Here is a 26558-nt window from a genome sequence, read left to right as displayed (position 1 = left end):
GGCAGCTTAGGTCTCCAGAGATCAGCCCTCATTCAGAAACAGTACCTAATATGGTCAGAGTCTGGGTGTTTTCCTTTCCCCAGTGCTCAGTCACATGGTCAATGGCTGTGGACCCTCTGGGGAACAGATTGACATCATTTACCTGTGGCCAGTTTGTAGGGGTCTCTTTCAAGGGGATCTTCAGCTTAGTCAAGGAGCTCTGGGTCTGTGACCCAGCTTGGCTGTGGGATCTGGATAAGAGGCTGTGAGTCCTTGATGCAGGGACTTCTGTTAGGTCTCCGCCCAATAGGCCTAGAAATGCTCTTATTCTAGGTCAAGCATCAGTTTTTGTTGTTCAGTTGCTAAGTTGTGCCTGACTCTTTTGCAGCCCCATGGACGGTAGCCCACCAGGGATTTCCCAGGCAAGAAAACTGGAGGAGGTTGCCATTGCCTCCTCAAGGGGATCTTGCTGACTCGGGGACTGAACCTGTGTCTCCTGCATTGACAGGCAGCTTTTTTTTTTTTTTTTAACTGCTGGGCCACCTGGGAAGCCCAAGCTTAGTAGGCTGATTTGATGGTCAGTTTACCATTGTCTTAGACTCTAGTGGGTCAGAATAGTCCGATCACCAAAATGCCCCATGACTCACTGGTATTTGTGTAGTTAAGAGCTGTCATTGGTCTTTGCTGTCCCTTAATTCCGTTGTTCCCTCTGTGATCAGAGAACTGAGCTCCATGGTCAGTGTTTCTCACTGTTGGCTCTGAGATGTCAAGAGTTCCACTGCAAGGCTGCTCAGGGGTGCTGGTGCCCGCCTCACAAGGCTTGTTTCCCAGATCCTCCCTGGAGGGGTGGTTTAGCGGGGTGGCTGGGCAGGTTAAGTTGCCCTTTGCAGAACCACTCCAGCATTTCCAGTTCCCTGAGCTTTTCCTGACTCTGTCCTCTGCAGCAGGGGTTCTCAACTTGGGTAGCACATTAGAATTCCAAGGGGCTTTAAAAATTCTGATGTCCAGGCCATACCCCAGACCAGTTAAACCAGAATCTCTGGAGTTGGATGCAGAAAGCTGTAGTTTTTAAAGCTTCACAGGTGATTTCAGTGTGCAGGCACTAGAGTTCCACAGTAGTAATTCTCAAAGCATGAAGCCATCAGCATCGCTTGGCAACTTGTTGGAGCTGCAAATTCTTAGGGCATGGCCCAACATTCTGTGTTTTTACAGATTCTTCAGTGATTCTGATGCATACTCAAATTTGAGAGCCACTACTCTGCTGTATGGGCTTCCCTGGTAGCTTAGCTGTTTAAGAAAACGCCTGTGTTGCAGGAGGCCTGGGTTTGATTCCTGGGTCAGGAAAATCCCCTGGAGAAGGGTTAGGCTACTCACTCCAGTATTCTTAGGCTTCCCTGATGATTCAGAAGGTAAAGAATCTACCTGCAGTGTGGGAGACCTGGGTTGGGAAGATCCCCTGGAGAAGGGCATGGCAACCCACTCCTGTCTTCTTGCCCGCAGAATTCCATGGACAGAGGAGCCTGGTGGGCTATAGTCCATGGGGTTGCAAAGGGTCAGACGCGACTGAGCAAATTTCACTTGCTGTATGCTGGCAAAATCCTAGTATTTTGACCTCATTAATTATAGGCCATCATTAAGGCCATGTTTTAATTGTCAGGCTAGCAAACTCCCAAGTGTTTGAATCTCTGGACTCCCTGGCAAGAAGCATTGTCAATGTGACCTGGATACCTGCTTTTGAGCCCTGGTTTGATTCTCAGGGAAGATTATTTTTTTCCTTTGCTTCATTCAGTGCAAGGTCTCAAGATTCCTTACTGCCTTCTCTTGCAGTTTGGTTCATTTCTTACTCATATATCACTGGGGTCCCAACTTAATGTGAATGATCTCCTAAGTGATACCGCACTCTGGGCAAGCCCTGGAGTTTGTCACTTGTTCCGTTTCAGAAGGTCATTTCAAGGTCATAAAGATTGATCACATGCCTGCCTGCAGGGTTAAAAGTATCTTGAATGCTTACCTATTTTCTTATTTTCCTGTGTTCTCTCTGCTGGCATATTTTCCAAGTTTCAGTCTTTGAGATTGCCGTAACTGCCAGTTCAGCTGTGCAGTTTATAAAGACATTAAAAAATATTTTATCTAGCATTTTAAAATTATTTTCAGTGGGAGGAATATTTAGGACATCTTGTCTGCCATCTGCCAGAGACGGGCAAAAGAATTTTAATGATTAATCTGGTTTCAAACTGCAGATTTATTACAGATTTATGGCAATTTGACACCCAATTTCCTAACCTGCAGAGCAGGATTTATCAGTATACTTCTCATTCACAGCTTTTCTGGCTATTGGTGCTTCACAACTCTGGTGTCAGATCCATGATACAAGTGTTGATGGCAGATCTTAGCTGCGACACAAATGATCTTCTTCTCCCCTAAGATATGGGTGCAGTCGTTTACTGACTGTCTTGTTTTGTCAGTAATTATTTTAAGGTACAAAAACTTTGTCATTACTATGTATGACTAAAGTGGTCTGTCTGAATTGGATGGTTAGAATTCTGTCTTAGTTGGGGTATGACTAGCTGATACTGTGGTAATGGCAACCATCAGAACCTCAGAGGCTTTAGAACTCTCTTGCTCTTGGCCTGGGTGCTCTGAGGGCAGCTGACGTCATCTCCATCCACCAGGTGTGCTCACGTTTCCTGGGACACGGGGATAGAGTAGAGAAAATTGCCTATGGATTCCTGGGTCGGAAAGATCCCCTGGAGGACGGCATGGCAACCCGCTCCAATAGTTTTGCCTAGAGAATTACATGGACAGAGAGGATCCTGGCAGGCTACAGTCTATAGGGTCGAAGAGAGTCGGACACAACTGAAAAGATTTAGCACGCACACATGTACACGCATCATTTCTACTTTCAGCCAGTTGGTTAGAGTTATTAGCATGGTCCCATTCAACTTCAGGGGAGCTGGGAAATATTTTCATGTGTCCAGGAAGGGAGAGGAACTGCACAGCACAAGTACTGTTCACCGCTTCTGCAGGTTGACTGCCTAACTTGATCATAGAGGGTGTTGATTAGGGGAAATGAGCAAGGTCAGAGACCCCAAGAGAAGGATGAGAGCAGTCAGGGCCTGGCGGCTCCAGAGGGCCTTTGGAGCAGGGCCCTCTTGGAGTCTGTCTTGGAGCCACTGCTAGTAAACTTCAGCTCTTTGTTGATTCTGTGCCACTCCACTCCAGGTTCAGGTTTCTGAGCAGGAGCCTTGCTGGATGTTTAGGTTGTGACCTCGTCTTTTTTTTTTTTTTTAATTTTGAATAAAACTCTGATTTATTATTTTATTTTTAAAGACCTCTGATTTTGAGGTAATTAACACAAAATTTTATTCTCTGATAAGATATAAAGAACAAAGAAAAATCCTCCAGTGATGTAGTTTATTTTTTAAACATTTTTATTGAAGTATAGTTGACTTACAACGTTGTGTTAGTTTTCAGGTGTATAGCAAAGTGAATCAGTTGTACACATACGTATATCTACTTTTTTAAAGGTTCTTTTTCTATACGGGTCATTACAGAGTATTGAGTAGAGTTTCTTGTGCTGTATAAGAGTTTCTTATTAGTTATCTGTTTTATATGTAGTAGTGTGTATATGTCAATCCCAGTCTCCCAATTTATAACTTTCCCTACCCCAGATCCCCTGGTAACCATAAGCTTGTTTTCTACATCTGTGTCTGTATTTCTGATTTAACTTTAATTGAACCAGACTAGGAGGGAAGATGGAGAAGGCAATGGCAACCCACTCCAGTACTCTTGCCTGGAAAATCCCATGGATGGAGGAGCCTGGTAGGCTGTAGCCCATGGGGTCGCTAAGAGTTGGACACGACTGAAGCAACTTAGCAGCAGCAGCAGGAGGGAAGATGTTTCTGGAGGGAAGATGTTTCTGAAGGGAGCCAGGACCCTTACAGTTTCCATGTTTGGAGGGCCTGCTTTGTCATCTCACAGACAAGCACGGTACAGGAGAGGTTTTTCTTCAAAAGGAACTTGAGTGGTGTTAGGAAGAGGGATTGGGTGATTGGTGGCCAAAAAGCGACACATTCTTTGGCAGTTTTGAAGTTTGTTGACATCTAATTAAAAAAAAAATCAGGGAACTTGATAAAATTTGTGTACCAAGCGCTTCTAAACTGTTTTGATGGCTGTTAAAAGAAATCTACTTATGCATTTATTTGCTTTTCCTGACAGTGCGTAATCTTTAAGAGAAAAAATTCCACCAGTTCCAGGTGGTTTGTTTACATTGAGGCCTCCGCAGGGTAGTGGCAACATAGCAGTACTGACTTTTTCTCCCTGATTATTTACTTTTAGGGGTTAGATGCCAATTTGAATGCAGTAACCCAGTTATCAATAATATGCAGAGCATTAGAGATGAAAGATTATATCCACTTTGATATCCAGAAGTCACTGAGGACAACTTCTTACAGCGTTGCAACATTGCAGTAATATTTCCAGTTATTAGATACAGCACAGATTTGTTTTCTCTTCAGATAAGTTTACCATCTTTCTGTTTCTGCCTTCTCTTATCTGTTTCTAGTGTGTTTTCTTTCTCTCACACTGTTTAAACCAACACTTTTGAAAATGAGAACTTGAAGTTTCAAGTCTACGGATCTGAAATGCAGTTCCCAGCGGAGTCTGAGATTTAATACAAATAAAATTAAAGCCAGGATTATGAAGTTCATGTTTTATGTGAGCAAGCTGTGTTTGGGACATTGAAAATGGTGTTCTAAGAAAGAAAAAGGTTGGGCTGAGTGGTATCCGTTGGAATTCTCTGTTCCTTTGAGATCGTGAAATGCTCCTGCTTGAGGGGTTGGGACTGCACAGGGAAGAATACTGAACAGTATCTAATTTAAAAGCTTATGTTGTTGTGATGTCTGCTGCTGTATTTCCCATTGGAAACAGTTATATGGGGCTTAAAAAATGTCCCTTTGGCCTAATAAAACACTCTAGTCTCTTTGGTCTGGAGTTTATTTCAATTTCTATTTGTAGCTGTTAATTGTATACCTGTTAACATGGACATTTAAAAACTATATTTTAGAGTCAGGAGCCAGCAAACTCTGTGCGAGTTCAGAATATGAGTTTTATAATTGCAGAACTTCTTCACCTTCTGTCTCTCTGCCTAAGAGACTCAGTTCGGGTATGTGAAATTGAAGCACATCCGACCTGATGTCAATCTGATAGTTTCAGATGAAGCTGAGAGAGGCCTGGCTTTCCCTTGTCACAGTTGTAAAAAGAGTTTAAGACCTCAGAGTAGTTTAAGATATAGGATTTTGTTGTTGTTCGGTCGCTCAGTTGTATCCTACTCTTTGCAACCCCATGGACCGCAGCATGCAAGGCTTCCCTGTCGTTCACCATCTCCTGGAGCTTGTCAAACTCATGTCCACTGAGTCAGTGATGCCATCCAACCCCCTCATCCTCTGTCTTCTCTTTCTCCTCCTGCTGTCAATCTTACCCAACATTTCCAATGAATTGGCTTTTCTCATCAGGTGGCCAAAGTATTGGAACTTCAGCTTCAGCATCGGTCCTTCCAATGAATATTCAGGACTGATTTCCTTTAGGATGGACTGGTTGGATCTCCTTGAAGTCCAAGGTACTCTCAAGAGTCTTCTCCAGCACCATAGTTCAACAATTCTTCGGCGCTTAGCCTTTTTATATTGTCCAGCTCTTACATTTATACAATTTCATCACCACATACATGACTACTGGAAAACCCATAGCTTTGACTATACGGGCCTAAGAAATAGGTTTACAATCCTATTATTGTATCTGGTTGTTATTATAATAATTATTATTATTTATAATTATAAATAATAATTGTTATTTGAAGTAATCAAGCAACCAGTCATGGCTATAGTTACAGAAGCATAGTTTCTTTTAGGGTAATAGAATCAGTGATTGTGTAGATATGCCTTAAAGCATAATAATCCTAGAAGTAAGACACCCTCCATTCTCCTCATTTTCCTTAGATTTTCCAAAAAATACATAAAATAGTAGCATAATACATGAATATCCATCCCATTAAAAAAATCTATTTTAGCTTCATTGTTAAAAGGCCAGATAAATTTTTATACACTATAGGAGAAACATGCCTAAGAACAATATCCACCTATTACTTGGATTTCTGAGTTGGAAGAACTAAACAATCTTGTTTACGGTTTTTGTTCTGTTTAGTATTGGCATATTTTAGTGTCATGCTTACATCAATAAAGTTATTTTTCCTGCTTGATGTTAGTCATTTATGTGTTTATTCTTATAGTTTTCCTTTTTAATATTAATGTTTCTTGAAATTTTTACGGAATGAGTTGAAAATCTATACAGTAATATCGCAGGGAAACTTATTTGTTGTGCATTGTAAAATGGTGTCCAAGGTTAAGTTTTGCAAGTGAGATGTTGGGCTGCTGTGACTTTTCTAGCATAGGTCATATGTTTGTCTGTCTATAAGGCACTCAGTTTCAAAGCAGTTTCTGTTATGCTGGAGGCAGTTCAGACAGTTTTATATCTTTAAGGGTCTGTAGCATTAAAATGTTTTAATTTCCTGTGATGTTTACTGATACCAAATGGCCAGTGGATGATAAAATGGAACAGAGCTATATGTCCCTGCTATGAATATTATGAAACACAAAGTTGGATCTGGGTTTTGAATTTAGAATGAGGTTAACTTGAAAAAATTAAAATTTTATTTTGGGGTAATTGTAGATTCACATTCAGTTGTAATAAATAGTGCAGAGAGATGCTGGGTATATATGATACTTGATCTAATTTTCCCTGATGGTGACATCTTGGAGAACTGTCAGGCAGTATCACAGTCAGAATGTCGATGTTGAGATAGTTAATGAACAGAACAGTGTCATCACCGCAAGGATCACCCTTATTGCCCTTTATAGCCATACCCACTTCCCTCTATCTCATGCTCTTCCTTCCCGCCCCTGGTGACTGACTAATCCGTTCTCCATTTCTGTACTTCTTTCATTTTGAAGATGTATATAACCTTTCAGAGCTGGCTTTTTCGTTTAACCTAATTCTCTGACTCTTCATTCTGGTTGTTGCCTGTGTTCACATTTTGTTACTTTTTATTGCTTATTAGTTCCAAAGAATAGCAAGAAGAGATAAGAAAGCCTTCTTCAGCGATCAATGCAAAGAAATAGAGGAAAACAACAGAATGGGAAAGACTAGGGATCTCTTCAAGAAAATCAGAGATACCAAAGGAACATTTCATGCAAAGATGGGCTCGATAAAGGACAGAAATGGTATGGTCCTAACAGAAGCAGAAGATATTAAGAAGAGATGGCAAGAATACACAGAAGAACTGTACAAAAAAGATCTTCACGACCCAGATAATCACGATGGTGTGATCACTGACCTAGAGCCAGACATCCTGGAATGTGAAGTCAAGTGGGCCTTAGAAAGCATCACTACAAACAAAGCTAGTGGAGGTGATGGAATTCCAGTTGAGCTATTCCAAATCCTAAAAGATGCTGCTGTGAAAGTGCTGCACTCAATATGCCAGCAAATTTGGAAAACTCAGCAGTGGCCACAGGACTGGAAAAGGTCAGTTTGCATTCCAATCCCAAAGAAAGGCAATGCTCAAACTACCACACAATTGCGCTCATCTCACACGCTAGTAAAGTAATGCTCAAAATTCTCCAAGCCAGGCTTCAGCAATATGTGAACCGTGAACTTCCTGATGTTCAAGCTGGTTTTAGAAAAGGCAGAGGAACCAGAAATCAAATTGCCAACATACGCTGGATCATGGAAAAAGCAAGAGAGTTCCGGAAAAGCATCTATTTCTGCTTTATTGACTATGCCAAAGCCTTTGACTGTGTGGATCACAATAAACTGTGGAAAATTCTGAAAGAGAAGGGAATACCAGACCACCTGACGTGCCTCTTGAGAAACTTGTATGCAGGTCAGGAAGCAACAATTAGAACTGGACATGGAACAACAGACTGGTTCCAAATAGGAAAAGGAGTATGTCAAGGCTGTATATTGTCATCCTGTTTATTTAACTTCTATGCAGAGTACATCATGAGAAACACTGGACTTGAAGAAGCACAAGCTGGAATCAAGATTGCTGGCAGAAATATCAATAACCTCAGATATGCAGATGACACCACCCTTATGGCAGAAAGTGAAGAGGAACTTAAAAGCCTCTTGATGAAAGTGAAAGTGGAGAGTGAAAAAGTTGGGTTAAAGCTCAACTTTCAGAAAACGAAGATCATGGCATCTGGTCCCATCACTTCATGGGAAATAGATGGGGAAACAGTGGAAACAGTGGCAGACTTTATTTTGGGGGGCTCCAAAGTCACTGCAGATGGTGACTGCAGCCATGAAATTAAAAGACGCTTACTTCTTGGAAGGAAAGTTATGACCAACCTAGATAGCATATTCAAAAGCAGAGACGTTACTTTGCCAACAAAGGTCCGTCTAGTCAAGGCTATGGTTTTTCCTGTGGTCATGTATGGATGTGAGAGTTGGACTGGGAAGAAAACTGAGCACCGAAGAATTGATGCTTTTGAACTGTGGTGTTGGAGAACTCTTGAGAGTGCCTTGGACTGCAAGGAGATCCAACCAGTCCATTCTGAAGGAGATCAGCCCTGGGATTTCTTTGGAGGGAATGATGCTGAAGCTGAAACTCCAGTACTTTGACTACCTCATGCGAAGAGTTGACTCATTGGAAAAGACTCTGATGCTGGGAGGGATAGGGGGCAAGAGGAGAAGGGGACGACAGAGGATGAGATGGCTGGATGGCATCACTGACTTGATGGACCTGAGTCTGAGTGAACTCCGGGAGTTGGTGATGGACAGGGAGGCCTGGCGTGCTGGGATTCATGGGGTCGCAAAGAGTCGGACACGACTGAGCGACTGATCTGATCTGATCTGAATAGTATTCTGTGTTCATTTACCTGTTGAAAGATAACCTGGATCATTTTCAGTTTTGACCGTTACAAATAAAGCTCCTATAAAATTGAACAACAGGTTTTGTGTGGATGGAAGTACTGATTTCTCTGGGATAAATGCTGATGAGTGCAGTTTCTAGGTCCTGTGGCAGCTGCATGTTTAGTGGTTCCTTTGTTGTGTTTTTATTGAGAAAGTGCCAAACTATTTTCCAGCATGGCTGTACCATTTTACATTCCCACTAGAGATGGTGTGAGCCATCCAGTTTCTCTCCATCCTTAGCAGCAATTGCTATTGTCACTCTGTTTTTGATGGCGGTGTAGTGATAGCTCATTGTGGTTTTAATTTGCATTTCCCTAACCATCAGTACTGTTGAACGTCTTTTCATATGCTTATTTTCGAGTTGTATGGCTTCTTTGGTACAATGTCTCTGTGCTTTTGGTATCAGATCTACTCTTTACCTAGTTTCTGAAGACTTTAATATATATCTGTATTTTGTTTTTTACTTCTATTTTTCTGTTTTACATTTAAGTCTGTGATCGATTTTGAGTTAATACTTCGTATAAAGTGTCAGACTTAGGCTGAGATTTACTTGTTTTTCCAGTGGAAAGCCTGTTGCTCCAGCAACATTTGTTGAAAGATGGACTTTCCTCCATTATACTGCCTTTGCACATTTGTCAAAAATCTACTAGTGTGGAGCTAGTTCTGAATTCTGTGTTCTGGTTCATTGATCTGAGAGCCTGTCTCTCTGACACTGCCTCACAGTCTTGATTACTGTAACTATATACTGTCTTGAAACCAGATAGAACAGTTTTCAACCACTTTATTCTCCTTTTTCAAAATTGTTTTGGCGATTCTGATACTTCTGTTTTTCTGCATAAATTGGATAATCTTGTCAGTATCTACAAAAAAATCTTGGTAGGATTTTGATAGGAATTTCGATAAACCAGGCTATCAATTTTGGGGAAATTGACATCTTTACTGTGAGTCTTACTATCTATGAACCTAGTATATCTCCTTTTTGTATTGATTTATGAGATGGTCAGTCAGGATTGGCCACACGAGGAGAAAGAGCAGAGGCTCAGGAAAATAGAGTTGATTATGCTTAGTGCTCCTCGAGACAGGTGGCATACAGAGCCATGTGGAAAAACACCAAGGTGGTCAGGAGGCAGAAGACAGAAGTGCTTAGGCTTTGGCCTTTGTTGGGGTTTCCACGGGAAAGGCAGCGCAGGATAAATAGCTTAGAATTGGTTGGTCTGAATACTTTCAGCAGCCTGTGGGAATAATGACAGTCTCTAGTTGCCTGGTACCTGGCCTAGGATGATGAAGACGGAAGAGTATTGCCTTCTGAGGTATAAGGACCAGATAGAGGAGATATGGTTCTGGATTTGCTGGTTAGCATATTGAAGACTTGCTTTCCTGGGACTTCCCTGGTGGCTCACACTATAAAGTATCTGCCTGCAATGTGGGAGACCCATGTTCGATCCCTGGGTCAAGAAGGTCCCCTGGAAAAGGGAATGGCTACCCACTCCAGTATTCTTGTCTGGAGAATTGCACAGACAGAGGAGCCTAGTGGACTATAATCCACGCGGTTGCAAAGAGTCGGACATGACAGAGTGACTAACACTCAGTTTTCCTGGGCCTTAGCTACCTCTAAGAATTGGCTGGCCCTAGGAAGGTCATTCTCTCCCCAGCCAGAATGGTTTGTTTAAGATGTCAAAACATCATATTGTATAGAAAATAGAATACACACACATACATAAAAATATACCTCTTCTTTTATTTAGATCATCTTTGGGTTTTTTTTAAACATTGTTTATATTTGTAGTATATATAATTTAATCACAGTCTAGTGGTATCATCATTTCACCCGTTCAAGTGAAGTATAGAAAACCTCCTTTTTCAACCATTTAACCTCCTTCAGTTTTATATAGTTAGCATATTATTGACCAGATATGTATTGATATGTCTTTTATTACCTTAATGTTATTGACCAGAGATGTTTCAGTGTTCACTTACATAGCACATTGCTGGCCATAGGAGTTAGTTTATGCAGAAATCCCCTGGTCAGTAATGAGTAAAATATATCCTCTAAATACATTTAGAACCAAATCAAGCATTTTTATAATGTTTGCTTCAAACATCAAAGATAATTTAGAAAGCTTAATAGGAGAAGGAAAGACTATTGAATTTACCTGTATTTTTGCCTATTATGTTCTTGTTTCTTTCCTCATATTCCTAGGTTTCTTTAAAAAAATCGTTTCCTTTCTTTTTAGAAAACTTGCCTTTATCCACTCTTTTATGGTAAGTTTGTGGTTTTCATAGGGTAAAAAATGGCTGAGCATTGTTAATTTCAGATGGTTCAATGTAATATTAATGAATGATCAGTGGATGATTAATCCAGGATAAAGGAAAAGACATGCTGTGTGTGGAAATGACCTGCAAAGGCTAATGTGTTGTATATGATGGCTTTTTCCCCCTCAACCATTTTATATAGGGAGGAAGGCAGTAAGTGGTGGGGTTACATAAGATGTTATGTCTATATGGAGGAAGAGTACTCAGCAATAAAAAAGAATGCATTATATATAAATAAAATAGCATGCTTTAATCTCAGATGCATTATGCTAAGTGAAAGAAGCCAGACAAATAAGGATACATGATATGTGATCCAACTGATATAAACTGTAGAAAATGCAAACTAACGACAGAAAGTAAACTGGTGGAAGAGAAAGGTAGTGGGATGGGGGTTACCAAGGGAACTTGGGGAAACACTTGAGGCTGTTGCTGTCTTGATTGTGGTGGTGGTTTCACATGGGATGTGTGTATGTCAAATGTATCTAATTATACACTGTAAACACGTACAACTGGGGGAATGCCATGGCGGTCCAGTGGTTACAGCTCGGAGCTTTCACTGCGGTGGCCCCAGGATCAATCCCTATTTGGATTGATCAACACGGCACGGCAGAAAAACAAGAAAATGTAGCTCATTGTAGGTCAGTTATAAATCAAAACTGTCCCCACCGCAAGTGTTCCTCCCGTGCATGACTATCGTGCAGCGGCTTGATGTCCAGCTCCAGCTTGTCCACACTCTTGTTTACAAAGTGGAACCAGTGATCATGTGCTGGGATGTTGTATTATAACACTGTGAAATTGTTCTGAATTTTAAATTGCTCACTTTCAGTTTTTAAACTTTTAAATGAGTAAAGCGAGATATAATTGACATACAACATTGTGTTAGTTTTAGGTGTGCAACATAGTGTTTTGATATATGTTCAGTTTAAAAACCTCGGTCTTAATCACCATGAGAAATAGTCTTGTTTGTACACCATGTTTTGAGTTGCACTGTTTCAGAGCAATGTTTCCATACTACTTACATACATTTCCCTCCCATTTCATTCTATATGTATCATTCTGAAACCATTCAACCCTAGTTTATGGTCCCAGTGTGATTTGATTAACCTTGTGTTTTGTGGTATAAATTCTGGCATGGAGCATGGGATTTTCTCTGCATGAGTCCCAGGAAATTAACTAGATCTGATAAAAATATGCTGCAGAATTTCAAAGTGAATTATACTGAAATGTTGTTATAATATTGCCCCTCTCATATTTTTGAAGGAATCACTTAAAAGTTTAATGCGGTATAAGAATTGCATGCAATATTTAATGCAGTATAAGCCTCCAAGTGGCATGGATGGTGTGTGGGGCAAGTTGTTTCCACTCTCTCAGCCTAGGTTTTCTGGCTTTAAAGACAGAGCCACAGTTGACTGGCAGATTATCGATATAGTGAAAGTGCTTGGTAACTGATAAATGCTGTAAGTGTTGTTTCTGTTCAGTCGCTTAGCTATGTCTGACTCTTTATAACCCCGTGGACTACAGCATGGCCAGGCTTCTCTGTCCTTCACCATCTCCTGGAGCTTGCTCAAACTAATGTCCATTGAATCAGTGATTCCATCCAACCATCTCGGCCTCTCTCATCCCCTTCTCTTCCTGCCTTCAGTCTTTCAAAGCATCAGGATCTATTCCAATGAGTCAGTTCTTTGCATCAGGTGGCCAAAGTATTAGAGCTTCAGCATTAGCATCAGTCCTTCCAATGAATGTTCAGGGTTGATTTCCATTAGGATTGACTGGTTTGATATCCTTGGTGTCCAAGGGACTGTCAAGGGTCTTCTCCACCACAGTTTGAAGGTATCAGTTCTTCCACACTCAGCCTTTTTTGTCCAGCTCTCACATCCATACATGACTACTGGAAAAATCAGACCTTTGACTGTATGGACCTTTGAAGACAAAGTAATATCTCTGCTTTTTAATACGCTGTCTAGGTTGGGCATAGCTTTTCTTTCAAGCAGCAAGCATCTTTTAATTTCATGGCTGCAGTCACCATCTGCAGTGATTTTAGAGCCTCCCAAAATAAAGTCTGTGACTGTTTCCATTGTTTCCCCATCTATTTCCCATGAAGTGATGGGACTGGATGCCATGATCTTTGTTTTTTGAATATTGAATTTTAAACCAGCTTTTTCACTCTCCTCTTTCATCTTCATCAAATGGTCCCTTAGTTTTTCTTCAGTTTCTGCCATAAGGGCAGTGTCATCTGCATACCTGAGGTTATTGATATTTCTCCTGGCAATCTTGATTCCAGCTTGTGCTTCATCCAGCCTGACATTTCGCATGATGTACTCTGCATATAAGTTAAACAAGCAGGGTGACAATATACAGCCCTGACGTACTCCTTTCCCAATTTGGGACCAGTCTGTTGTTTCATGTCCAGTTCTCACTGTTGCTTCTTGACCTGCAAACAGTTTTCTTAGGAAGCAGGTAAGGTGGTCTGGTATTCCCGTCTCTTTAAGAATTTTCCACAGTTTGTTGTGATCCACACAGTCAAAGGTTTTAGCATAGTCAGTGAAGCAGAAGTAGATGTTTTTCTGGAATTCTCCTGCTTTTGCTATGGTCCAACGGATGTTGGCAGTTTGATCTCTGGTTCCTCTGCCTTTTGTAAATCCAGCTTGTACATCTGGAAGTTCTCAGATAACATACTGCTGAAGCCTAGCTTGAAGGATTTTGAGCATTACTTTGCTAGCGTGTGAGATGAGGGCAATCGTGTGGTAGTTTGAACATTCTTTGGCATCGCCCATCTTTGGGATTGAAATGAAAACTGACCTTTTCCAGTCCTGTGGCCACCGCTGAGTTTTCCAAATTTGCTGACATATTGAATGTAGCACTTGCACAGCATCATCATTTAGGATTTGAAATAGCTCAGCTGAAATTCTATCACCTCCACTGGCTTTGTTCTTAGTGATGCTTTCTAAGGCCCACTTGATTTCACATTCCAGGATGTCTGGCTCTAGGTGAGTGATCACACTGTCATGGATATCTGGGTCGTTCAGATCTTTTTTTGTATAGTTCTTCTGTGTCTTCTTGCCAACTCTTCTTAATATTTTCTGCTTCTGTTAGGCCCATCCCATTTCTGTCCTTTATTCTGCCCATCTTTGCGTGAAATGTTGCCTTGATATCTCTAATTTTCTTGAAGACATCTCTAGTCTTTCCCATTCTATTTTTTTCCTCTATTTCTTTGCATTGATCACTGAGAAAGGCTTTCTTATCTCTCCTTGCTATTCTTTGGAACTCTGCATTCAAATGGATATATCTTTCCTTTTCTCCTTTGCCTTTCACTTCTCTTTTTCTCAGTGATTTATAAGCCTTCTCAGACAGCCATTTTGCCTTTTTGCATTTCTTTTTCTTGGGGATGGTCTTGATCCCTGCCTCCTGTACAGTGTCATAAACCTCTGTTCATAGTTCTTCAGGCACTCTGTCTATCAGATCTAATCCCTTGAAACTATTTGTTACTTCCACTGTATAATCATAAGAGATTTGATTCACGTCATACCTGAATGGCCTCCTAGTTTTCCCTATGTTCTTCAGTTTAAGTCTGAATTTGGCAATAAGGAGTTCATGATCTGAGCCACAGTTAGCTCCCAGTCTTGTTTTTGCTGACTGTGTAGAGCTTTTCCATCTTTGGCTGCAAAGAATATAATCAGTCTGATTTCGGTATTGACCAGCTGGTGACATCTGTGTTTAGGGTTGTCTCTTGTGTTGTTGGAAGAGGGTGTTTGCTGTGACTAGTGCATTCTCTTTGCAAAACTCTGTGAGCCTTTGCCCTGCTTCATTTTGTACACCAAGGCCAAACTTGGTGCTATAAGTAGGTAAGTTATGTCACTGGGTATGTTTGTATCTGCTTTGGCAAACTCCAGGAGATGGTGAGGGACAGGGAAGCTGGCATGCTACAGTCCATGGGGTTGTGAAGAGTCGAATGTGACTTGGTGCCTGAACAACAACAAATTTACATCATCGTCTAGGAGAGTTCCTATTTTTACTTCAGGAATAAGGTCCATATATTGACAATCATTTGTAGACCAGTTAAAAATATCAGATGGATTTTGTGGAATGTCTTTCGTGTTACATATAGGGTAAAGAACTGAGAGATATGCATGAAATAATATACATTTTTCCCCTTCTTTTCAGGCAATCACTCTTTTAACTGAATTAATCAGGGAAAATTTCAGGAACAGCAAATTAAAACAATGCCTTTTACCAACCCTGGGAGAGCTGATCTATCTTATAGCCACCGAGGTAAGACTGTCTGGTTAACTCTCTTGCTCTCTGATGTGTTCAGACATTTCCTGGCTGATAAGTGTTAATATCAGAGTGTTTTGATTTTGCCTCTTTGGGCATATGTAAGGAAACAGTGAAAATTTTGCCTGTGGAGGGGAGAGGCTCTTGGTGTCTTTCTGACTCTTCTCTCTCTCCTGGTCAGTCTTCCCTCTTTCCCAGTGCCTCTTTCTGTTTAAAGTGTAGGAGAGTCTCAAGCTGTATTTTAAAGCCAATGGACCAGATCCCCTCCCGCACCCCTCCCCACGACACTGTCCCCAGGTTGCTGCCATCTTTGACTCCTTTAGGCAAGAAGATTTCATTGGTTCTTCCAGTATAAAAACACCATTGATATTTAACACACTGTTTACACACAGTGGGGTGTGTGTATAGCATGCCAGGCTTCCCTGTCCCTCACCATCTCCTGAAGTTTGCCAAAGCAGATACAAACACACCCAGTGACATAAACTTACCTACTTATAGCACCAAGTTTGGCCGTGGAGTACAAAATGAAGCAGGGCAAAGGCTCACAGAGATTTGCAAAGAGAACACACTGGTCATAGCAAGCACTCTCTTCCAACAACACAAGAGACGACCTTTTAACATGTGAGTGTGTGCGTGCTAAGTTGCTTCAGTCGTGTCTGACTCTCTACCATCCTATGGACTGTAGTCCACCAGGGTCCTCTGTCCAGGGGATTCTCCAGGCAAGAATACTGGAGTGGGTTGCCATATTCCCCTCCAGGGAATCTTCCTGACCCAGAGATTAAACCTGAGCCTCTTACTTTCACCTGCATTGACAGGCGAGTTCTTTACCACTAGTGCCACCTGGAAGCCTCCTTTATGGCTCAGATGGTAAAGAATCTGAAATGCAGGAGACCCGGGTTCAGTCCTTGGGTCAGGAAGATCCCCTGGAGAAGGAAATGGCAAGCCACCCCAGACTTCTTGCCTGGAGGATACCATGGACAGAGGAGCCATGGAGTCGCAAAGAGTTGGACACGACTGAGTCACTAATACACATGCTGTTATTAATAACATGGTGGTGAGAGTTTGTGGCTGCAGATTTTGACCTCTTTTTGGGGGAATATCTTAAATAGATATAGATACATTATGAGTCATTCATTTCATGTGATGCTCTGTTTTAAATGAGTGCCAGTACGTTATAAATTAATCAAATGTTCTTTGTTTCCACTTGTTTTGGTTCTAGAACTTGCTTAAATGTTATATAATCTCAGTATCCTTAGTATCTAAGTTGACTCTCTGGATAATCATCATTTTAAGGCAATTAAAGTAATTGTTAGAAAACATCAGTATTTAAAATCACTTAGTTCCATATTTAGTATTGATAGCTGGTACAGCAAATCTCTCCTCCTTATTCTTCCTTTTCATAAATGTCTTGGCTCTTCTTGGTCATTTGCATGTCAGAAAAAATTTTAGAATCAGATTGTCCAATTATGAAATCATCTTTTGAAAACAGCATCGACTATGCAGAAGTCCTGATATCTTTATGATTTTGAGTCTTCTAATACATGTTTGGAATTGTGCTGAGTCTATTAGAGTATTAGTACATTTATGTACTATTACATAGTATTAGTACATTTAATGCACAAAAACTGATGTTTCTGTGTATTTATATTACAAGTTTTTTGTTCATGTAAGTGATTTAACTCATAAAGCTTTTTGTGTATTTCACTTAGTTGAGTTTATTCTCAGATAATTTTATATTTTGAAGAGACACATTCATGAAACTACAGACCTTGGAAGTATAGAAAGGTACGCAGCCTATGGTCCCTTTTCTTTTTCTGTCCCCGTCTGTGTAGTTTCCCAGTAAATAACCATCGCAGTTGCTTTCTTACTTATCCTTACAGAGTTATTTTTGCCTGTAATGAGAAATGAGAAAGTAGAAATGTAGATTCTCACTTTGTCTCATTTTATATAGCGGGTAGAACAACGTTTTTCACTTAATAGTTACACAGTATTAAAAAGTATATGGAGGTATATACACTGGAGCTAATTCTTAATAATTAATATGGATGTCTTCTTCAATTAGTATTTAGTGCTCCCTCCCTTCCTCCTCTTGCACTGGAACGTTCTCTTGTGTGCTAAGTTTTGTGAAAGACAGCTTTCCTTGTGGTTCCTTGAGGGTGCAGCTGGAGAGTTTGTATCAACTTTACTCTTGCCTTGGGCCCTTGAGGCCTTGACATCAAAGCTCAAAGTTACCAAGTTCTGCAGGCTCAGAGAATGAAAGCAAACTTCAGTGCTCTGTTTATCCCTTCATCTTGCAGCTGATTTTTGGCTTGATTATTCTTTGTTTTTTTTTTTGTCAGCTCTCTGAGGCATTTTAAGGATGTAGAGTAAAACTGCTTTCCTTAGAAGAGTGATCAGGTATCTTGTCTGCCATCTTATCAGGGATGGGAGTCTGTCTAGTCCAGTTCTTTTGGTGAGTGTGTCTTTTTTTTTTTTTTTAACCTTTTCTGTCAGCTTAATTGAGGTATAGTTGGCATACCATAAACTGCACATGTTAAAAAATTGCAATTTGGTCAGTACTAATGGAAGATATTAAGAAGAGGTGGCAAGAATACACAGAAGAACTGTACAAAAAAGATCTTCACAAAGCAGATAATCACGATGGTGTGACCACTCACACTCAACTAGAGCCAGACATCCTGGAATGTGAAGTCAAGTGGGCTTTAGGAAGCATCACTACGAACAAAGCTGGTGGAGGTGATGGAATTCCAGTTGAGCTATTTCAAATCCTGAAAGATGATGCTGTGAAAGTGTTGCACTCAATACATCAGCAAATTTGGAAAACTCAGCAGTGGCCACAGGACTGGAAAAGGTCAGTTTTCATTCCAATCCCAAAGAAAGGCAGTGCCAAAGAATGCTCAAACTACCGCACAGTTGCACTCATCTCACACGCTAGTAAGTAATGTTCAAAATTCTCCAAGCCAGGCTTCAGCAACACGTGAACCATGAACTTCCAAATGTTCAAGTTGGTTTTAGAAAAGGCAGAGGAACCAGAGATCAAATTGCAGACATCTGCTGGATCATGGAAAAAGCAAGAGGGTTCCAGAAAAGCATCTATTTCTGTTTTATTGACTATGCCAAAGCCTTTGACTGTGTGGATCACAATAAACTGTAGAAAATTCTGAAAGAGATGGGAATACCAGACCACCTGATCTGCCTCTTGAGAAACCTCTATGCAGATCAGGAAGCAACAGTTAGAACTGGATATGGAACAACAGACTGGTTCCAAATAGGAAAAGGAGTATGTCAAGGCTTTATATTGTCACCCTGCTTATTTAACTTATATTCAGAGTACATCATGAGAAATGCTGGGCTGGAGGAAGCACAAGCTGGAATCAAGATTGCCGGGAGAAATACCAGTAACCTCAGGTATGCAGATGACATCACCCTATGGCAGAAAGTGAAGAAGAACTAAAGAGTCTCTGATGAAAGTGAAAGAAGAGAGTAAAAAAGTTGGCTTAAAGCTCAACATGATCTTAGAAAACAAAGATCATGGCATCCGGTCCCATCACTTCATGGCAAACAGATGGGGAAACAGTGGCTGACTTTATTTTTCTGGGCTCCAAAATCACTGCAGATGGTTACTGCAGCCATGAAATTAAAAGACGCTTACTCCTTGGAAGGAAAGGTATGACCAACCTAGACAGCATATTCAAAAGCACAGACATTACTTTGCCAACAAAGGTCCGTCTAGTCAAGGCTATGGTTTTTCCTGTAGTCATGTATGGATGTGAGAGTTGGACTATAAAGAAAGCTGAGCACTGAAGAATTGATGCTTTTGAACTGTGGTGTTGGAGAAGACTCTTGAGAGTCCCTTGGACTGCAAGGAGATCCAACCAGTTCATCCTAGAGGAGATTAGTCCTAGGTGTTCATTGGAAGGACTGATGTTGAAGCTGAAACTCTAATACTTTGGCCACCTGATGCAAAGAGCTGATTCATTTGAAGAGACCCTGATATTGGGAAAGATTGAGGGCACGAGGGGAATGGATGACAGGATGAGATGGTTGGATGGCATCACCGACTCAATGGACATGGGTTTGGGTGGACTCTGGGAGTTGATGGACAGGGAGGCCTGGCGTGCTGCGGTTCATGGGGTCGCAAAGAATCGGACATGACTGACCAATTGAACTGAATATATGTATACATCTGTGTAACCATCACCACAGTCAAGATAATGAAAATCTCCATCACCTCCAAAAGGTTTCCTTAGCACCCTCGGTAATTCCTTCATCCTTCCTCTGTCCCTGTCCCCAGGCAACCACTTACTTGCCTTTTGTCACATAGACTAGTTTGCATTTTTTAGTCTTCTATAAAGGGAATGTTACAGAATCACATTTATTTCTGAAAGTAGATCTGAAGAATCATTTCTCTTGCTACTTACTTTAATTGGATATAAGCTAGGCTGTTTTAGTATAGGGATGATTCTGTGGCCATGACATTTGACCACATCTTAATGATATGGCAGAAAGTGAAGAAGAACTAAAGAGCCTCTTGATGAAAGTGAGAGAGGAGGGTCAAAAAGTTGGCTTAAAATTCAGCATTCAGAAAACTAAGATCATGGCATCCGGTCCCATCACTTCATGGCAAATAGATGGGGAAACAGTGAAAACAGTGACAGACTTTATTTTTTTGGGCTCTAAAATCACTGCAGATGGTGACTGCAGCCATGAAATTAAAAGACATTTGCTCCTTGGAAGCAAAGCTATGATCAACCAAGCAGAGACATTACTTTGCCAACAAAGTTCCATCTAGTCAAAGCTATGGTTTTTCCAGAAGTCATGTATGGATATGAGAGTTGGACCATAAAGAAAGCTGAGCACCGAAGAACTGATGCTTTTAAACTGTGGTATTGGAGAAGACTCTTGAGAGTGCCTTGGACTGCAAGGAGATTATACCAGTCCATCCTAAAAGAAATCAGTCTTGAATATTCATTGCAGGGACTGATGCTGAAGCTGAAACTCCAATACTTTGACCACCTGATGCGAAGAACTAACTCATTGGAAAAGACCCTGATGCTGGGAAATATTGAAGGTGGGAGGAGAAGGGGACAACAGAGGTTGAGTTGGTTGGATGGCATCACTGACTCAGTGGACATGAATTTGAGTAAGCTCCGGGAATTGGTGATGGACAGGGAAGCCTGGCAGCCCATGGGGTTGCAAAGAGTCGGATATGACTGAGCGACTGAACTGAACTAATGACAGGAAGTTATATCCACAAAAATCACTAATGTTTCATGCAATGAGGGTGTTTTGTGGCGTTGTAACTTTGAATGTAGGTAAACCTTAACATCTCAGGGCAGCGCTGAACTGGGACTGACCTGAAGTTATCCATACCTACACACACCCACACACACCCACACACACCCACACACCCACACCCCCACACCCCCACACACCCCCCCCCCCCACACACACACACCCGCCCCCCCAATGTATAACAAAGAGACTGACGTCCTGACCTTTTGGCTCTCTGGCAACACTCCAAGGTTACAAGCTTGAGGACTGCAGTCCGGACTGTGATTCTATAGAGGAATGTGTGAGACAGCACATTTTAGTTTATGTATCTTTTTCTTCCTTTTGTCAAGGATGCATAATGAGCTAGAGTCAGGTGTTCCCATGTGTTGTCTCTCTTGGTGCAGCACGTCACCGTCTGTCACCTGGCCTGCTGAAAGAACTCCCAGGTGGTCTCGTTGCGTCACTCTGTGTGCACTGCAGTTCCCAGACCTAAGCTGGAGAGAGCCTGTGGAGGCAAGGCCCCTCCACCGTTGTCACTCCTAGGGCTCCCCCTGCTCCCTGTCTTCCTTGTTGTCACCTCTGGGCCTTGGGGGCTGCTCCTCAGTTCCCATATGACCTTTGTCCTCTCTACCCTCTTAACCGCTTCCTCCTTCCAGCCTCGCTGGCCTCCCCATGGGACCTCGAAGCCCCCACACCCTGATCGTGCTGCCACACTTGTGCATTCGCTGTTCTTCCTGCTCACAGTGTTTACCTGCAGACATCTGCTGTTCATCTTCTCTTGCATGGATTTCTGCAGAGAGCCTCCTCCTGAGCCTGAGAACTGTGAGATGAAGCCCTTTGCATACAGACTTCCTCTAACCCCTTGGCCAGCTGTGCTTTTCTTTATAGCTTGCATGACTGTCTTGCCTTGTTTATTTTGTTTAAGTAAAAAAAAATTTTTTTGTGCCCACCACTCCCTCCCCACCACCGCCCCACTGAACACCATTAAGACAGAACATTTGTCTGTCTTGTTCATAGCTGCATGACTGTTGTTTAGAAGAGTTCTTGGCACACAGTAGGTGCTTGTTTTCAGTCATGAGCTGCAGCGTGGCCAGTGGGACAGGAGGGAAGTGAGCAAGAGGCAGGGCTGCAGGAGACAGGGATGCGATCGCGGAAGGCTCCTCAGCCAAGTCGGGGGCCTTGGTTTTGATCCTAAGAGCAAGAGGAAGCTGGTTAAGAGTTATAAGAAAGGTATGGATGTCATCTGACTTAAGTGCCGCAAGGGTGACTCTGGTTTCAATGTGGAGAATAGATGGGAGGATTGTAAGAGAAGCTTCTGGTCCGTAACTGCGAGTAAGTGAAGTAGGAGCAAAATCAGGAGAGGAGTGGGTATTTCAGAAAAGAGTTTACAGGGCTGAATGTGGAAGTTACGGTCCAAGAAAAAGGACTACAAAGAGTCTCCTGGGTTGAGTGGATACAAAAGTCAACCAGGAACCCAACAAGAGCTGTTTTATGTATGTATTTAACATGGAGTGGGAGGAAGAAGTCAGACTGCTGTGTGTTGAGGATTTAGAGGGACGTGGGATCCTGAGGAAGTCAGTATGAGGTGAGCATCACCATAGGAAGGAGCAGAGGGGTGTGGGGTGGAGGGCTGTTTTGAAAATGGGAGATGACAGTGAGTCTGGTGGAAATAGGAAGGATCCCACGGAGACACGATGTTGAACACTTAGGAGCAGTAAGGGATAGTCCAGAAGCTGGTGACCCTGAAGGAAGAAGGGTGGGAGGGGACTTGTGAGCCTGCATGGAAGGGGTGGAGGAACCTGTCTTACGATGACCCAGGGTATGAGCAGCAGCCAGCTGCAGGTGGAGGTGAGCGCGTGGTTCCTCTCTTGTGACTTTCATGATCTTTGTGAAGAATAAAAGCGAAGTTTTGGGAGGGCAGTGGGTTGAAATGCTGTAGTTTTTCAGGAGAGGGAATCTGTCAGAGAGAGAAGCAGGCCTGGTGAGTGACCTGGAAGGTCCCTGGGCTTCCCCATCCTACGTCACTCTGTAGTCTGTGTTTTTGGTGTCCCCCCTCCCAGAGCCCAGCTGTCTGACCACAGGCCTAGAGAGAGCAAGCCACTGCCTTTGGGTAAGGCTGAGTTTCCCCAGACCTGAGACAGTGGAACTCCAAAGAATGAGCTCCTTCAGGCCTTTGTCAGGAGTGATTAAATTATAGGCCAGGAATCTCAGTGGCAGCCAAGGTGGGTAGGGGATAGACGGGGGTAAAGAAAAAGGGCGAGGAACATGGGGAGTAGGGTCCAGGGATGTTAAGGAAAGCCTGTGGTGAATGTTGTGAATAAATGAGCTGGAAGGGAGGCACATTGTGTTTGAAAGTTAAATTGGGTGCTGAAATAGTGATTTTTGAGCTGGAGCAGCTCCGGTCGATAATGGCTAGATTATGACCATGTGTGGCAGTTCATGATTAAGGGTACAGTGTTAACGAGTCACAATTCCCATCATTGGTATTAAGTACTTTTGGATCAGTAAGGTACCACTTCTGACATTTGGACAGTCTTCTAACAGAAATATTCTGTCTAAGCAGAACCTACTTTCTTCTGCTATAACCAGAGTGTTTTATTTTTTTTTTCTCATCTTTCTCTGTGGCCCCTGATTGATTTTGTGACTTTATTTGTTAGATTCCAGGAGAGTTCTTGTGGTTATTTTTCTAACTTAGTTCTTTGTGAAAGAATTATTCCTGATATCCTTCCAAGCAGTTTACTCACTGATCCTAGGTACTTGCTTTTGTCGAGCTTCATCTTGCTAGGTAGCATACTGTGTTTTCCTTGTTCCTATGGATTATCCAGAGATGCTACTCCAAACTGCATGTTCTGTGCTTCCACGTCATTCCAGATAATGTCATACCTTTAGGTAGAAGTGTGTGTATCGTAATCTGTGGTTATCAGTGGCATGGTTTCTCTATCAGCCAGGTCATGCTGTCATCCCTTGGTTCTTTCCATCGAGCTATTGCTGAGGGGAGCTTATCAACATCGTATATGACATCCTGGGAGACAGAAGAAGTGCTTTGTATGTACACTGCAGTGAAGGACCCCTCATCAGGTCATGATTGGCAGGTTGTAAGCAGTACTTGCAGTAGAAAGTTAAGAAGTTCGACGTCATTTGTGTATGTGAAACTTAGCCTTTTTTCTTGAAAGGGTTAACACCTTCTGTGCCGTTAGCCTCACTGCCTTTCCTTCTACTTCATTTTTAGGAAGAAAAAAAAAAGCACCCCCGAGAATGCTGGGCTGTTCCCTTGGCTGCATACACGGTGCTAATGAGGTGCCTTCGGGAAGGGGTAAGGCTGCTTTGTTGTCCTCTGTAGACGCCTGCAATTGTAATAACCCTTCAGGCACTGTGTGAGGATTGTAGCCTGCAGCGGTGCTCGAGCCTGTCAGCCAAGTACTGTACCGCTCCTGAATTTAAATAATCCCGACAAGCCACTGTGAGCCCGTGGCCTACAGGGGAGCAAGTGAAAAAACCAACTCACATTCACTTGTTTAAACGTCTTGCTTTTTAAGAGACGATAGCAAATATAAACAACCTAAGTAGCTCTCAATGACATATCCTTAATCCCCCGCTTCCAGTTACCAGTAACTCAGTTTAGTAAGCCAGGTGTATGCAGGGAATTTTCTGCCAGCCTCGATAGCCCAGTGATTATCTTGTCATATTGCCATTTTGTGGTTCAGAAACAAGGAAGCTGCCACCAGCATCCATTGATTTTAAGTAGTCGTTATTATGTGATGTGGTTTCTTCAGTTTATGCACATCCCTTCTCTTGCTATTCATGGCTGAAAACCAGCCGGCTGGCCAACCAGTCAACTTGCATAAGTAGCTCCTGTGTGTGACCGTGAGGAGGATTTATAACTGACCTCAAAGGCTGGCATTTTTGTTTGCTTTAAACCTTGACATTGTCTCACCCAAGGCAAAGCCATAGGCTAAAAGCATTCCTTAAGGAATGAAAAAAAAATGTCAAAACAAACATCTTCCTTTTGAGTTCATTACTTCATGCATGTTATGGTAATGGCATGATGTTCCAAGTACAGAAAAATCTCTGCAGTTTTCCCCTAGTGATCCAGAAAGGCATCGAGAGCACGTCCCAGCCTGTAGGGTGAATGTGTAGTCAGTTGTCCCTGTGGGGTGTGCATGAAGCCAGTGAACTGCGCTGTATCAACAATATGAGAATTAAGCTATCTTTATCTGTAGTCAAAAGACATGTTGGGGTTTATCATTCAGGGCCTCAAGCTAGGCATGCCCAGGGGGCACACGGATGAAGAAGGTGGACTCTATGTTCGTGCACACATCTACCTGTTGTGGGAGATGAGATAAACTATAAAGTGGAATCTGTCAAGTGCATTCACGCCGAAGAACAAAATACAGGAGCTCAAAGGAGAAAGGAGTCTTCCAGGGATTTTTTAAATGGTGTAAAGAAAGTTTTAGAACTTTGTATCTTTAATTTATAAAACTTAGATTAATGCTGAGTAAAAGATGGTCAGTTCTAACCCATGAGGTTGTGTCCTTTATTAGATATGTCCTCCCCAACCGCTCCTGTAGTTGTCATCGAGTACATACTATGAAGAATGTTTGCTATGCATGTGCATTGTGAATTGTAACCTAATGATACAGCTAATGATAGAATGATAGAGTTAACTGTGAGTATACACACTTGTCTTTTATTCTCTCTTCGTATGTGTGTCAGGTCTTGTATATTTTTCATGAAGAGGGAAGACAGTCTAGAACTCTCTAATTTGTGAAAATTTTATACATTTGGAAGACGTTTTAGTGTATGCTTTGGCAGCATGTACACTAACACTGTCCCTACAAAATGACAAATTCAGAGGTGAACATTCCCCTGAAAAAAGGATTTGTCTTTTCAAAAATAATTTAATTGTAGCAGTTCTTGAGGCAATTTGTCTATTGTATTCAGGACATAGTTGAAGGTAAAATAATTTTTAAGTCACTTGTCTTCGATGATTTGATTTTTTTAATGTAGAAAACTGTTTTCCCAGCTCCTCCTGGTATTTCTGAATGTAGGTTCTTTCTTACAGAAGAGTATATGAATTGTATGGATATGGTTAAAAGCGCATACTCTGACTCACTCTGTTAAAAAGCAAAAGGCTGGTTGCTTAGAGAATTCTCTGTCTCTTTTGGATTGAAATTTGTACTTTCTTTCAAGGAGTAACCGCTATTCTGACTTTGGTGATAAACTTCACCAAGGTTTTCTTGTTTTTCTTAAATTTTTTTTTTCTTTTTACAAATGTTTTTTTATTTTATTTCCCTTTTTGAGTGTATTGCTAAATACTAGATTGATTGATTCTGAATGGATTGGCATCATGTTCTTTTGAGACTTAATTTTTTTTTCTTTTGCTTAAAGCTAGGTTGAGGTTGATACACGTTGATTGTGTAAAGTGCAGCTCATCGGTCCCACTGAATAGTGTGTTGGTGTGCCTCAATGCAGGAACACAGGCACACATGTGTATCAGTTTATATAGGAGTATCCATTAACCCACATCTTCTTGAACGTTTGATAGAGTCCCAGTTTAAATTTTTGACAATCTCATGACCATTAAATTGTTTCCTCAGTGTCGTTTTAATATGTATTTTCTTGAGTACTAATGAGGATGACCATCTTTTTCTGTTTATCTTGGTTTTTGGAATTTCCTGTTTTGAAAATGATTATCAAGTCTTAAGCCAGTTTCTTCTCTTGCTTTGTAGGAATTCTGCATACCATCATCCTCCACC

At 41.7% G+C, this 26558-nt stretch overlaps 1 protein-coding gene across 12 annotated transcripts in view; it reads left to right on the top strand.

Annotated features, from left to right (window-relative positions):
* The window catches only part of ULK4 (unc-51 like kinase 4), a 521202-nt gene that overhangs the window by 78093 nt on the left and 416551 nt on the right, over positions 1 to 26558 (top strand). For 11 of the 12 annotated variants that reach the window (XR_009492338.1, XR_009492337.1, XM_024983119.2 and 8 more), the window contains 2 exons: positions 15418 to 15525; positions 24032 to 24115. Coding sequence is in view for 10 of the 12 variants with exons in the window: in XM_024983119.2 (XP_024838887.1) it covers positions 15418 to 15525; positions 24032 to 24115 (192 nt within the window). In the remaining 2 variants the exon portion in view is untranslated. The remainder of the gene's footprint in view (positions 1 to 15417; positions 15526 to 24031; positions 24116 to 26558) is intronic. The other variant, XM_059879991.1, reaches the window with a different exon arrangement.

This window comes from Bos taurus, chromosome 22 (assembly GCF_002263795.3).
Source record: "Bos taurus isolate L1 Dominette 01449 registration number 42190680 breed Hereford chromosome 22, ARS-UCD2.0, whole genome shotgun sequence".
Taxonomy (NCBI): domain Eukaryota; kingdom Metazoa; phylum Chordata; class Mammalia; order Artiodactyla; family Bovidae; genus Bos; species Bos taurus.
This window is presented reverse-complemented; position numbering and strand designations above follow the sequence as displayed.